Genomic DNA, 15500 nt, shown 5'->3' on the forward strand with positions numbered 1-15500 from the left:
TGGGAGTGCTTTTTCTCTATTTTAGTTGTAGTCTTGGTTCACACAATCACACTGTGTTCATGCGAACTGATGCGGGTGTCAATGTTAAGTTAATGGCACTGCAAAACACATGGGTGTGATCAACCATGCGATCCAGTTCCAGTGTGGCAAAAAATAGGTGCATGCAAAATTAATGCTCAAATCACACTGCAAAGAATCGCCTGTGATTTGAATGGGAATGCTGTGTGATTCTTGTCCGAATCACATGCGGTTTCTCGCATCGCATCAGTGTGAAACGGGACATAATCCCAATGAGGAAAACAATTGTGTTGGGCTATCAAGGGTGTGCGTGTGTTTGTGAGCATGTGCATGAGTGAGTGTGCTAGTGGAGAAATAATATGATATGTGCAGATCAGCACGGGCACCACCCCTAATGGACATTTTTTTTTGAAGCACATGATTAAAGTCAGAGGCTCTAATAGGCTTCAAAATAGGGTGGGCTCAGAGCGCTGAGCACTGCAAACCAAGCTCACCCAGTTGTGTGATAATAGCAAATCAATAGTTGCGATTTTCCCACTGATTCTCCTCCCGACCATTTAGGAAGTGGGTCTGTGACCCATTTCCTGATTGGCTGAAAGGAGAAGCATTCCGATTGGCCGCCGAGGAGGAGGGAGGAGACGGAACCTGCTCGGAGGAGAGCAGGGGAAGCAGCCTCTGGGTGAAGTGCTGCCTGCCATAGATGGGGTTAGTGCTCCGGATTACCGAACCGGGGGGGGTGGGGTGGGTGTGTGGTGTTATGGGTCACCCGACCGACTGGGGGGTGTCTGTGGGTGCACTGTTTGCTGCCCCGACCCAACTTTTTTTACCACCAGCCGCCACTGTGAGTGAAGTCTAGAAGAGCATGGAGAACATACAAATATATTTTTTTGTGTAGCGTACATTTGTACAGAACAGCAAGCGACTAGTCAGAAGCATTTAAGACTTCACTAACCCGACACATGTGCAATTTAAAAAAAATACGGATCTGAATGCAGCTGCATTGTTTTCAATGGACACATTCACAAAGGTGCATAAACATGAGCTACTTTCAAATCTGTGACACAGAATCCAAAAATCTGCTTCTAAGCACATGCGCTTTACGTGCTTACTCATATGAACACATGTATTTGCATTCGTAAGCATGTAAATTACGTCTAAACAAAGTGAGAAAATAAATTATATTTCTCCTAGAAAACATGTTTGGTCGTGTGAATGAGGCCGAAATTATGTTTAATATTACTGAATATCTAAAGAGGTTCTTCAGGCACCTGTGGAAAAATTAAAAGTCAGCAGCTACAAAAACGGTAGCTGCTGGCTTTTGATAAGCAGTCACTCGCCTGTCCCAGGATCCAGCGCTGTCCTAACTAGGCCGGTTTCTTCACCGATCTTCGGTCCCAGACACTGGAATATTAACTGTGGGCAGTCTGCTGTGACTGCTTACGGCTTGAGGTCGGATTGCCACGCCGATTAGACCAGACGTGGGAGCAGGTACCTGTCAAAACTGGGTACCTGCTCCCCCCCCCCCCAAAAAAATGATGTGCCAAATGTGAAGGTGCAGGTGGAGTAGGATAAGCAGAAGTTCAGCTTTAAGCATAGGTCTTCAGCATGCTAAGTTTTTTAGCTTGATACATTTATGCTACTTGATTTGATTTTTCAAATGTATATGTTGCTCTAAATGTATAATGAATGACCTGTTATTCATAATAGATAAAATAAGAATCAATCTGACTTTAATAAACAATATCTATTAAACCAAATTCAAATTTTCATTTTTTTTTTTTTATGTTTTTAATAAGTAACAAAGAAATACATATTGATGAATTAAGCTAGTTAGTGATGTCCACTAGATGGCAATGCAACAAATCCCCATATACAACAGCAGGATGGCAATAGTGCACTTGATGCTCTAATTGCAACTGTATTGTCAAAATAATAATTATAGACTACGGGCAAAATATCTAGGTAGATTTGGGCGGGCGTAGCGTATCTCAGATACACTACGCCGCCGAAAGTTAGAGTAGCAGGTCCTGTATTCACAAAGAAGTTGCGCTGTAACTTACGGCGGCGCAGTGTAACTGGGCCGGCGTAAGCCCGCCTAATTCAAAATAGGCTGGTTGGGGGCGTGTTCTATGCAAAATACTAGTGACCCCACGTATTTGACGTTTCTAACGAACGGCGTATGCGCCGTCCGTGGACGTATCCTAGTGCACATGCTCCAAATGACGTCGGCAAATCGTCAATGCTTCGACGTGAACGTAAATTACGGCCAGCCCCATTCACGAACGAGTTACGCAAACGACGTAAAATTTGAAAAATTTGACGCGGTTCCGACGTCCATACTTAACATTGGCTGCGCCATCTTTTTGGTGGTTTATCTTCACGCCTGAAAACCCCTTATGTAAACTGCGTATCTTTACTGCGACGGCCGGGCATACGTTCGTGAATAGGCGTATCTAGCCGATTTACATATTCTAGGCGTAAATCAGCGTACACGCCCCTAGCGGCCAGCGTAAATATGTAGTTAAGATACTACGGCATAGGAGACTTATGCCGGTCTTATCTTAGCAACATTTAAGCGTATCTCAGTTTGAGCATACGCTTAAAGTTGCGACGGCGCGGATTCGGACTTACGACGGCGTATCTACTAATACGCCCATCGTAAGTCTCTCTGAATCTGGCCCTACATTTTTATTTTGTGTTCTACTGTGGTTCATTTGTCACTCTTCTGCTGGGGTATATTATGACATCACTAGGTATCTTAATATTCAAATTACTGTGCTTCCACATCTTGGACACTGTCCAGTATTCTTCAGCAACACTGAACAAATCTTAAATCCTAAATACTTGTATGTTAAGCAGTCTATTTAAGCTCAACACACTTTTACCAGGTTAGTAAATGCCTTTTTCTCATTTGAATCTTCTATGTGTTTGAATAGGAAGTTCTTGAATAGGGATTTATGACTAAGAAAGGAAAACCCTGCAGGAGGAAGGATCTTTTATATGCATTGTGGACAAAAAGTACCAGACCAGTGGAATGACTGATTGTACTTAATCAGGACTTACCAAATTCCACCCAAATATATTTTCTTTCTCTGTCTCTTCAGTAGAGATGGGCCGAACACCCCCTGTTTGGTTCACAGCAGAACTCTAGAACAGGGGAAAAGTTCTGATTGAAGTCTATGGGAGCCCACCAGGAAAAATCAAAAGTGCCCATTTTAAAGGCTTATATGCAAGTATTTGGGCAGAAAAGGGGTATGGGGGTCTGGGTACTGCCCTGGGGGACATGTATCAATGCAAAATGTTTTTAGAAAATTATCGTTTTTAAAGGAGAAGTAATTTTAATGATGCTTAAAGTGCAACAATACAATCAAAACATTCCGTTAAATATAGTGCCTGGGGAGTCCCATTAGTCTGCCTGTAAAGGGGCACATCTGTAACATGCTGCACCAAAAATGAAATTTCTAAAGAAAAAAAAAAGTTAAATTGCATTTTAATGCCCCCCCCCTCCCTTTGGATCTGGTATTTATTTTAAATGGAACTCCACATACATTTTTTAAAAGAAAACAGTGTGGGGTCCCATCAAAAACCCTTATCTGAGCACACAGCCTGGCAGGTCAGGAAAGGGGGGGGGTGGGTGGAATGAGCAAGCATCCCCCCCTGAAAGGGTCTCTTTCCCACCCTGAAAGGGTCTCTTCCCCCCAACCTCTAGGTTTAGGGAATGTGGCCTGGTATAGTTGCCCTCCTCTTCTGACCTGCCAGCCTGCATGCTCGGAAACGGGTCTGGTATGGATTTTGAGGGGGAACCACACTGTTTTTTTTATGTTTGCCATGTGGTTCCCTTTAAAATCCATACCAGGCCTGAAGGGGGACTCCACGCTGTTTTATTTGTTAAATTTTTTTTGCCAGCAAATGTTTTTTTTTTCATTCAGCTGTCAGCAGGGAAGCTCACTGACAGCTGATCACTCATTTCTTGGTAAGGATGCCACGTACGGCTTCCCGACCCTGTTCCTTAACAACAAGCATTTTCTACGCTCTGATTAGGCAAAGTTTTGCCCAATCAGGGCACAGAATGCTGTGCACAGTGCATTGCACGGCGTACGGCAGGGTGAACATCCGCCAAATACCCTGCAAATTTGGGTGTTCCCCGAACGGGGCGAACAACCAATGTTTGGCCTGAACTCATGCTCGGGCCGAATCGCTCGCCCAGCACTACTCTTTAGTTGAACTTAAACTATATGTTGATCATTTTAAATAAACTGGGCTACTAGTGTTCTAAAAAGCCTCATGAAATCAACATTTCTAATATTTTTTTATCAAAGAATATACTGGGAATAAATGTGGATTTTATAAGGGGTTTGTGACTATAGCAGCATTATAAAACCATTCAGATTCAAATAATATCAGACCCAAAAGCAAACATTTATTATATTGCAGCTTACTGTTTTTTAGATGTTATGGCTGCATTTGTTTCCTTTTTTATTCTTTTTTTCTTCAATTTTCATCTAGTGATCCAGCCAGTAAGTCTGTTGCATTTCAAATTAACAAGTTCTGCAGCAAAATGTATCCATTACAGAGATGAGACAAACCATTTACCACAAGCAGGGGTGCTTACAATGATCAGCTTTTTATTTATTTAGGTAAAACCTTTATCCCAAAAGGGAAAAAAAATCATTGCTGTAACTGCTTATAAAGTGTGAGCTGGAGTTTGGCGTCAATTTGTTTATCTAAACCTACTAGTCCATCTAATAGACCAGGGATATGCAATTAGCGGACCTCCAACTGTTGCAAAAAAGTCCCATCATGCCTCTGCCTCTGGGTGTCATGCTCATGGCTGTGAGTCTTGCTATGCATCATGGGATTTGTAGTTCTGCAACAGATGGAGGTCCACTAATTGCATATCCCCGTAATACACCCTTCCCCAGACTAATGTTGCTGCTGTCTCAAGGTTCTACTTCATCCAGAGGGGAGGCACTCTTATTACAGGAGGTGTGTTACTGGCCAGATCACCAGGGGAAAACAGAGGGAACAAAATGCCTACAAAAAGCATTTGTAAGCTGCAATATAGTACATTTTTAGTTTTGGTTTGATACCTCTTTCTTCTTTCCTGTAGAAGAGTGGGCAGCATGTGATCCCCAAGCTATTAGAGGAAACCTGTCTGGACAGGAATGTAACATTGCTGATCTCAACCAGCTGGTTTGTGAGTCATTGACCTGGAACAAGTAGAAAAGGAGGTTCTAGCTTTTCTCTGACACTCATCTGCTTCATGCTTGTTCTGTTTGACTTTGGTACAGTATTGAAGGAAGACCCAACCAGGCAACTAGCAGGTCAGCAATGGCTCTATGGGGGAGATTTACTACACTGAAAAGGGGCGAAATCTGGATTTATATATACCAGGGGTCTTCAAACTTTCTAAACTTTACAGTCCTTCAGACTTTAGGGGGACCGGATTGTGTCCAGTGGGAGTAAACAATGCCCATCTTTGGAATTGGGGGGAGAAATAGTTGGTGTCCTTGGGAGGAATATTTCCCCATTTTTGTTGTCCGTGGAGGGACTTATACCCCATTGTTGGTGTCAGTGGAAGGAATAATGCCTCAAGGGCCGGATAAAGGAAAGCAAAGGGCCACATCCAGCCCCAGGGCCACAGTTTGGAGACCACTGCCATATACCATAATTCTAGTCTTCCAAATATATGACTGATTTATAATTATTCTCTATTTTCTGTAATTGATTGCCCTCTTGGTTCTTCTTTTCACAGCGGTCTAAAAGTTAAACCTTCTGGCTTGTTAACACAATCATGTTTAAATAGTGTTCCCTGGCAGCATTCCCTTGTTACTATGTAACCATTAACGGTGAATGGCACTCCAAACTGACCAAGAGTAAATCATTAACCTAACACAATTGGTTCATAGAAAATGTATCCAAATTGCGAGATTCAAAAACTAGGACACAAATGTGTATAGTATGCATGCTGACTATTATTTTACAGTGTGTTAATTTGGTTTGTTCATCTAGGGTCTCCTGTAAACACTTGCATCAAACACAGTACAGGCTGCTGCTATGACAACTATCCAGAGGCAAATGTCAGGTCAGCTTACAGCATATGTGTCTAGTCCATAATTGCTTTGTCAGAGACCTAATAGCTGCCTTCATCTGCCTCTAGAGTCCTCAAGAGCTAAAAGCAATACTTCTTGCAATTCTTAATGATAAGGCGTTCGATTTGCCACTTCTAGACTTTCTTCCTTTTTGGTTAAACTTTTTCATGTACACTACAACATGATCTGCAAAGTAATTATATACCTGTATATACCATTGTAATTTGGCCATTTAGGTGAAAACTGCTAGCGATAAGACAATAAACACAAATCAAAGGTTTCAAAAAAATAAATAAATACAGTCTTATAACTCAACTGCATGACCATTCTTTTCTTAACCTAACAAGCCAATTGCCATATCATGCAAATGTTATTTTGTGTTCCCTGGAGTTCAATGTAAAAAATAAAACTGCCCACATTAACTAGATTCAGCTCTCAATTTTCTAGTTCAAGTTAGAAAACAGAAACACAAAAGCAGCACCACTATTTATACTTTGCTTTATTTAATGCACTAGAGTTTGTGTTCACCAACCTTAGACTACAAAATTGAATTAAACATACAAGCAGTTTCTATGAGGCCTCGTACACACGACCGAGAAACTCGACGGGTTCTCAAACGCGGTGACATACAACGGCAGCGGAAGTTCGATTCCACTGGCTAAACTCTTGGGGCTGCTTTTGCTAATTTCATGTGTTTGCGTGTTAAATAAAAGTTTGGTAAGAGACGATTTGCACTTTTCAGTCTGTTACAGCTTTAAAAATGTGTTATCTCCATTACAAATGCTACTTTTACTCCCGTCTCATACTTTAATCTGAGCAAGCGCGGGTTTCTTAGCATACAGACGTCCGAGTTTCTCGTTGAAAACCAGCCCGTCGAGGATGTCGACGAGCCAAATCAGACTCCCGTCGAGAAAATGAGAACTTGCTCTCTTTTTGGCTCGTCGAGCTTCTCGACGAAAATGTACACACGACCGGTTTCCTCTGCAAAAAAATATCTCCCAGCAAGTTTCTTGCTGGTTTTTGCAGAGAAACTTGGTTGTGCGTACGAGGCATGAGTGGTTCTATCTGTACTTTCTAGAACCACCTTTGGCTCCAGTTAAAGTTGTTTCGAAAGGCAGAAGATTTTTACCTTAATTCACTTTATGCATTATGGTAAAAAAAAATTCTCCATGTAGCCCCCCCCCCCCCAATACTTACCTGAGCCAGGTCCATCGATGTGCACAAGAGCAGAGGCTCCCCTGGGTCTCTCTGTCCTCATTGGCTGAAAAAGCAGCGGGAGCCATCGGCAAGACTGAGCCACACTCTGTGCAGCTTGCTATGGTGGCACTCAGCAAGGGAGAGAGGCCAGAAGTGCCAGCAGGCCACCAGAAAAGCGGAGTATCAGGGTTGCTCTGTGCAAAACCATTGCACAGACCAAGTAAGTATAACAGATTTGTTATTTAAAAAAAAAAGCCTTTACAATCCCTTTAGGGTTGTATCTCTTTTGGTCTCTGCCAGCTTTTTACATCTGATTTTGTACTTCTTGTCCATGGTTGTTGGAAAAAATTGATTTAGATCTCACTGAATGAGAACCATTGCTGAACCACCATTCTCAAATCGTTACAAACTGGGCTGGGGTCTTTGGTTTGCCCATTATTAAATATTCAGGTTCTTTGTACTAAGCCACTAAAGTTTAGCTTTAGCTGTGTGATTCGGGTCATTTTTCCTCTGTGAGGTCTTCTGTAGGCTGAAAAAGCTTTCCAGGATCTGTAATGTGCTTGGCACCATCCAAATTGCCCTTATTTTTGACAGTTTTCCAGTCCTTGCTGATGAATGCATACCACAAAATGATAATGCCACCACCATAAAATTCCAATTTTTACTTCTTGGGTCCAAGTCTAAAAATGTGAAGTTTAGTGGATGCAAATGTCTTTTATCAATAAAACTGTACAAATTAAATTCTACAAAGCTTGATTCATAATTAAGACTGCATTTATACTGTATCTATCTAAATATTTTATAAACTAATTTGGTTGTTATGTAAAACTCTGGCAACCTTGCAGCACAGCCATATCTGTCACATTGAGACGAACACTGAAACAATGGCTGCTGGATGGGAGTGTTAAGAAGGACATTTAGAGACAGATAAAGATTTACCTTAGCAACATACTGGACAGTCTCAGTACTTTAACATTCAGGACACAGAATTATGTCTGGACTAATGACTCAAATGTTTCTAAAATCTTAATGCTACATATGCATGCAGAAAATTCAAAGCCTGCATAGTGTAAGAAAGGATCAAGAAGGAAAAAGGGGATTTTCTGTTTTAGTTTGTGGAAAGATAACTGCACTTGCTCATTGTCATCAAGCATGACCCCAGTAAGGAGGCACTGCCCATATCTGCTATGCCAATAAAAGAAGATCCAGAATGGAAGTTTTGTAGGGCCAGATTTTATTGCAAAGAAGCCACAAGCCTAAAATTGCAAAGCCAAATATCTGTATTGCAGCAAAAGTATTGACCAGAGGGTAATATTGTCAGTTAAATAACTTGGTGTATATGTGCTCTATGAGTTTGTTAGTAGCATATGTATTTGGAGCTTCAGATCTCAAGTACTATAAACATTCAATACCAGAAATATATATATCTAAATGATAATCAGGTGGTTTATGGGCCACAATACATAACCCCTACTAAAATCAGTGGCTTAGTTTGTGTTGTGATGACGTCAACTATGACTTTTATGCTGTGTACACATGCTTGGAATTTCCGCCAACAAAAATTTGAGAGTTGGTCTTTAAATTTTCCGACAACAAAATTTGCTCTCGTAAATTCTGAGCGTGTGTAGACAATTCCGACGCACAAAATTCCACGCATGCTCTGAATCAAGTGCAAGACGGAAGCACTCGGTCTGGTAAAACTAGCGTTCCCAATGGAGATAGCACATTTGTCACGCTGTAATGGACTGAAAAGTATGAAGCTGAAAAACGCAAATTGTCTCACCAAACTTCTCCACACACGAGATTAGCAGAAGGAGCCCAAAGGGTGGCGCACTTGCTATGAAACTTCCGTTTTATTATGCCGTTGTACGAGCTGTACGTGACCACGTTCTTGACATTTGCAATTTCCAACAACATTTGTGCGACCGTGTGTATGCAAGACAAGTTTGAGCCAACATCTGTCGAAAATTTTTCCACGGTTTTGTTGTCAAAATGTCCGATCGTCTGTACGCGGCATTAATCTATTCTGCATCTTCAGCTCTTCGGCATATATACAGTGTGTGTGTGTATATACTCAAAAATTCCTTCAAACCGTGTAAAATGTTGGCTAATTCTTAACCTTATATCAGGCATATTTTTGTGAATGAAATGCCAAAAGGTAAAGAGAAACACACGTTGTAGTTTCAGCGACTGCATATGATATTATTGGAGGGTTCATCCTAAAGTAAATTTTGTTTATACAATATATTGGCTAAAGTATTGGGACACCTGCCTTTACACGCACATGAACTTTAATGGCATCCCAGTCTTAGTCCGTGGGGTTTAATATTGATTGGGTCCACCCTTTGCAGCTACAACAGCTTCAACTCTTCTGGGAAGGCTGTCCACAAGGTTTAGGAGTGTGTCTATGGGAATGTTTGACCATGTTTCTAGAATTTATGAGGTCAGACACTGATGTGGACGAGAAGGTCTGGCTCGCAATCTTCTCTCTAATTCATCCCATGGGTGTTCTATCGTGATGAGGACAGGACTCTTTCCTCCACCCCAAACTAGCTCATCTATGTCTCCATGGACCTTGTTTCAGTGAATGCACTAGCAATGGTTCACTCTGTATTGGTTTATGTTTTGTTTTCGGTATAGGGTTTCCACTCTGTAAAAACCCAGGAAAGGGGAAGGGAGAATGGGGGTTCTTTGTATACTAAAAAAAAGGCAGGAATCTGTCCACATGATATGAGTAACATCTCTACTTTGCTTTTCATTACTGTATATTTTCCTCAATATTTAAAAAAAAAAATTTAAACTCTGGGCCTCAAATATAAGTTCATGTTTTCAAGATTTCCCTTGTTGGGTTATGTGACCTTACAAGGGTACATTGCAGTTTTTGCTCTTCAAGCACTGTAGAATAGTGGCATAGGAGTGCCCAGTGTAGTTCCCCAAATTGGTCACTAAGTGTCACCATAGAGTCAGGAACCCACATAATTAGAATAGGCAATGTAGTCGCCTAGTTAGTCGTTAGAGGCCCCCAGAGGTGTGAGTGGGGTTTTTCAACCCCTAAAAAAGTTATGGGCCCCTCTACTCTGCTCTCTGCATGTTATTGCTTTCTTTATTGTTGGCAACTTAAAAGGAATGTGCCACCACCTTTGGGGTGACAGACACATGTAAATAGCTCTCCATTCAGTAAGCTGGTAAAAGGCATTTCTGGTGTAGATTGCTCTTACTGCTAGCCCCTGATATGGGAACATCTTCTGGAACTTGTTCCCAAGGAGCAAAGCAGGGTGCATTGGTTTAAGGCTTGCAGTAGTGCAGTAGGTGTGCAAAGGACTGTCAGCAGGTACCAATTAGGCTAGGATAGGTGTCCCTGCAGATGTCCAACCCATAAGAGAGACAAGGATAGTCCTCCTGGGGAACTAGTCGGGTGTAGACTTTTCCTTCTCCTAACCTCTATATGGGAACATCCCCTGGAAACAGAGCTTGTTCTCAAGGGGCAAATTGGGATGCATTGGTGTAAGGCTTGAAGTAGGTGTGCAAAGCACTGTCATTAGGTACTGGTTAAGCCAGGACAGGTTTCCCCCACAAGCAAGGGAGAGCAAGATAGTTCCCCTGGGAAGCACGTGTCCATGGTATGCTACAAAGACAAGGTCACTACCCTGGTAGGAATGGGTTAACAAGTGAACATGCTCCCATGCGACACTACAGCATCAATATAACAACCAGCCATTCAGTAGCCCGACAATGTTTCAGCCTCTATGAACATTTCCTTCTAATATAATCATCAGTAAGGACAGCGACTCCACTAATATAGAAAATGTTTCACATATGCAGTAGTGGGAAATATTAAACCCCTTGCTGTTTTGCAAGTAGAATTCTAATTGCATTTTGTATTATTTAGTGAGCAAGCTCAGTCTGGTGAGTCACTGTACTGTCCCATTTATACAGTTATAATTCTAGGCTTTGCAAGATGTACGCTTTGAACATTCTGGATAAGGCTGATACAGAAGGTGAGTCATCATACTAGCCTCATGAAGACACCCTCAAGTATATTATAGCAGAAAAGTTTACAAAGAGTTTTTAATCTAACTTGATCCTCAGCGCACACCAAGCCTGTTTAATTCTGGCAACTAATTTATGTATTATTGATTATTTCCCTGCTACATTCCCATTTCAGAATTTATTATACTTGGTCTTCCATTGCTTTTTTCATGCTTATATACTCTGAACATGAAGCAGGCACTTACACATGATTTATTTCCATTATGTTATACATTAGCTTTGATGTTATCGAGTTCCACTATATTGGTAATACAAAAGAGATCATTGTTTTGTAATTTTACGTTTATGTAAGATTTAATTTGCAGAGATTATAAATGACATCTTATATCAGTGATGGCGAACCTTGGCACCCCAGATATTTTGGAACTACATTTCCCATGATGCTCAACTACATTGCAGAGTGCATGAGCATTATGGGAAATGTAGTTCCAAAACATCTGGGGTGCCAAGGTTCACCATCACTGTCTTATATCATAAATATAAATTGGGCCATATATTGGAATACAATTCATTATTATGTAAGAAGACAACTATATATTGTATGCTCTAAACCACATGATTTTAAAGTAGCACACAGACCATGGAAATCATAGGGCTCTGGCATTTACTATCCCAGGGAGTAGCACAGCATTACTATTCCTTTTTACACTCTTAATAAAGTCCACCTCATTTTATAGCTAGCTTCACCCACTCAATTGTGGTGGATTTACTAAAACTGGAGAGTGCAAAATCTGGTGCAGCTGTGCATTGTAACCAATCAGCTTCTAACTTCAGCTTGGTCAATTAAAGGAGTTGTAAAGGAAAAAATGTTTTGCCTAAAATTAATGTCTGCAAGGTAGACAGACAGAATAGTGTAATGATTCTGTTAAAAAAACGAGTAAATACCTATTAAATTCCTTCATCTATATCACCTCCGGCATTCTAGCTTCTGTTCTCTCATTCCCTTCCTGGTTTGCGGCGCTCGTTCATGTAAGAACTACATTTCCCAGTATGAATTGCGGCACGCCCAGTAATTCACACCTCCTTGAAGTCTCTAACACGTAGATAGCGTCCTGCCACACAGATGTAGTTCCCAGGAGGGGGTGAGCACGTTACTGACCACCGCAGTAAAGCCTCCCTTCACGGTGGTCAGTAAAATCAGACAAGCAGGAAGTGAACAGAACAGAGAAGAAATAGAGCAACTTCTGAGCAAAAAACGAACAATGAGGAAGTGAAAAGAGGAATGTCTGCAGGTAAAGGATGCTTATTATGAAAAAAAAAATTCCTTTACAACCCCTTTAAGCTTTGACGGAAAAAAAAAAAAAATTGAAATGACTGGTTTCTATACAGAGCTGCACAGATTTTACATGCCCCCATTTTATTAAATTGACCCCACTGAGTCTAAAAAAATTATATACTTCCTTCTGGGATGACAGTGCAAGAGGGAGAGAAAAAAGGAAGAAGAGAACTAAAGGAAGGGATTAAATAAAGAGATTAAATACAAAAAGAGAAGAGAAGGCAAAGTGAAGAAAAGGAGAAAGAAAGGGGAAGGAATGGAGGAGAGGAGATAGGGAAAGAAGAAAGGACAGAACAAGGATGTGGAATACATACTGTATGTTGGCAAATACATATGTATTCCACAAAATGGAAAGTACGCCATGTTAAGTATCTGCAGAATGTTACCTGCTGCCTGTCTAGTCTCATTCTCTTAGCGGCGTTCCTGCTTTCACTTTCACAAGCAGAGGCCAAGATACTTTCTGCTACAGCGGAGGTGAGGTGTGAAGGTATAGGCCGAGACTGTAAAAGAACACAACATATATAAAAACAAGATTAATGAGCTGCTCACAGAAAATAATTATACAACGTGTTAAGGCTACATACCGAAATTTTATTTTACAGTGCACATAAACACAACAACAACTAAAAGGGGAAAAATGAAACAGATGGTAAAAATGAAGACTAGAAACACGACAGTCCTTCACCAGACTTGTAAAATAGTGACATTTTGGGCTTCGTTCATTGAGAGTGATTGAAATTCTTTAGGCATAATTGAAGAGTGTCCTTGCTTTGAAATTACAATGATCCTTGTCTTCTATGTATCAAAATGATGCATAGTAAAAAAAACACTAATCTAAAATGCTATACTAATAAAAATGTATGACTGGTTCTAAAGAAGGAATAGAAGCAAAGGCCCTTACTTCTAATGGAAAGGTCTCCATTGTACTTTATAGGTTACCTGAAGTAATACTGTTCAAGACATTGTTAAGCATAAATGCTACAAATACTGGTAATAACATCTATTTAAGTTGTTTACACAGCGGATTTTTTTTGTCACTGATTCTTTTAAATTGAGGAGCACAAGGTTTTAAAAGCCTGACTGAGCTGAGGACTGCAGCATCATCTGATGATGAAGATCCTTTCCCCTGCCGGGACTGAATGTATGAAATCTCAGGCACTGAATTCTCCTGTGACCATGCCAAGTGAAAACATCTTTGACTTTTGTATTTAAGTAGACGACATGTAGGTTTTGGGAAGAAGATCACAGGATCAAAGTGTGACAATTAAACAAAGATATATGTAAGACTCCTCTGTGACCCCATTATTATACATTTTCCTGATTTACAATTTTTTTAATAGTTTAATTTGTTCTTGCACCAATGAATTTTACAACCTAATGCCGCGTACACACGATCTTTTTCCGGGTTCTAAAAAATTAAGTTTTTCAGGCTCTAGAAAATACAACGTTTTTTTCAACTTAATCATTAAAACGGCCTTGCCTACACACGATCGTGAAAAAAAATGCTCTAGCATGCGGATGGCGGATGGCGCGACCCTTGGGGCTGCTTTAGCTGATTTCATGTTAATAAAAGACGATTCACGCTTTTCTGTCTGTTACAGCGTGATGAATGTGCTTACTCCATTACGATCGGTAGTTTTACCAGAACGAGCGCTCCCGTCTCATAACTTGCTTCTGAGCATGCGCAGATTTTTTCACGTCGTTAAAGCCCACACACGACCATTTTTTACAACCCGAAAAACGACAACGTTAAAACTGTCGTTAAAAAATAGAGCATGTTCTAACTTTTTTTTGTCCATTTTTTAGAACCCGAAAAATGCTCTGAAGCCCACACACGATCGTTTTTAATGACATTAAAAAAAAATTGTCATTTTTTAGAACCCCGAAAAATTATCGTGTGTATGCGGCATCATGCCCATAGCACAATTACCCAGACACTCACACAAACTTTTTGGGTCTAGGGTGATCGTAATCTGTTAATCTGCTATTACCATAGAAGATCTGCCAATGTGCTACAATGCCAATGATTGCATCACACTGCCTATTTAATAATTTGCTACCTAACCTCAGTTTACCCCTATAATATGTTGCACGTGTATCCAGAACTTGTCTTGTTAATTTTGGATAAATGCAAATTATATCAAAACATGGAGAGTATTAGGAACTCTAGAGAAACAATACTTCACAGGCCTCCCAAATATAATAAAAGTGATCATCCCATTAAGCAACTGTTTCATTTAGTAATAATTTAGATTAACACTACAGTATTCTCATTATTCAATAATCACATGACTGATTCGTCCAGGGTCACATGAAGATATGTTTTATTGCATTAAAAAAATTAACAAGTTAGTTATAAAAACATATTAAATGTATCACTCCAGGGGCAAATTACTGGGTAAAAAATGTATCTGAGACATAATGAGTGTCATTATGAAAAGCTGTTGGGTAATATTGGCCTTTCTGTAGTCTTTGCAAAATCACCTTGCTAAAACATTAGGATGATAAGAATTTAGCTGCAGACAATTACAGGTCAAATCTAGGTAATTAATACAATTCCAGAGGATAACCACAATCCTGTAACTCTGAACAGGACCCAGCTAATTGTCTCTTATATCTAAAAGCATGCACACATTAGTCTAGCAATTTTTGTTATGCAATGGTAATGTTCTGTAAGGAGAATTTAGAAAAAATACTATGGTGCTTTCATATCTTACCGCAATATAAAGTATAGATAAACTGGGCTATAAAAAGGGGTATACAGATCTTATCTACCCTTGTGGTGTGGTCAGTGCTTGTCTAATCTGGTACCAGCTACATCTTCTTTGCTATGTGTATGAATCCACAGCCCACTATATCTCCAGTGC

General features: G+C 40.3%; 1 protein-coding gene across 2 annotated transcripts in view; it reads right to left on the bottom strand.

Annotated features, from left to right (window-relative positions):
* Positions 1–15500, bottom strand: part of NOL4 (nucleolar protein 4) — a 359633-nt gene that overhangs the window by 21900 nt on the left and 322233 nt on the right. For both annotated transcript variants that reach the window (XM_040354134.1, XM_040354133.1), the window contains one exon: positions 13020–13133. In XM_040354134.1, coding sequence (XP_040210068.1) covers positions 13020–13133 — 114 coding nt within the window. The remainder of the gene's footprint in view (positions 1–13019; positions 13134–15500) is intronic.

This window comes from Rana temporaria, chromosome 5, assembly GCF_905171775.1.
Source record: "Rana temporaria chromosome 5, aRanTem1.1, whole genome shotgun sequence".
Classification (NCBI taxonomy): domain Eukaryota; kingdom Metazoa; phylum Chordata; class Amphibia; order Anura; family Ranidae; genus Rana; species Rana temporaria.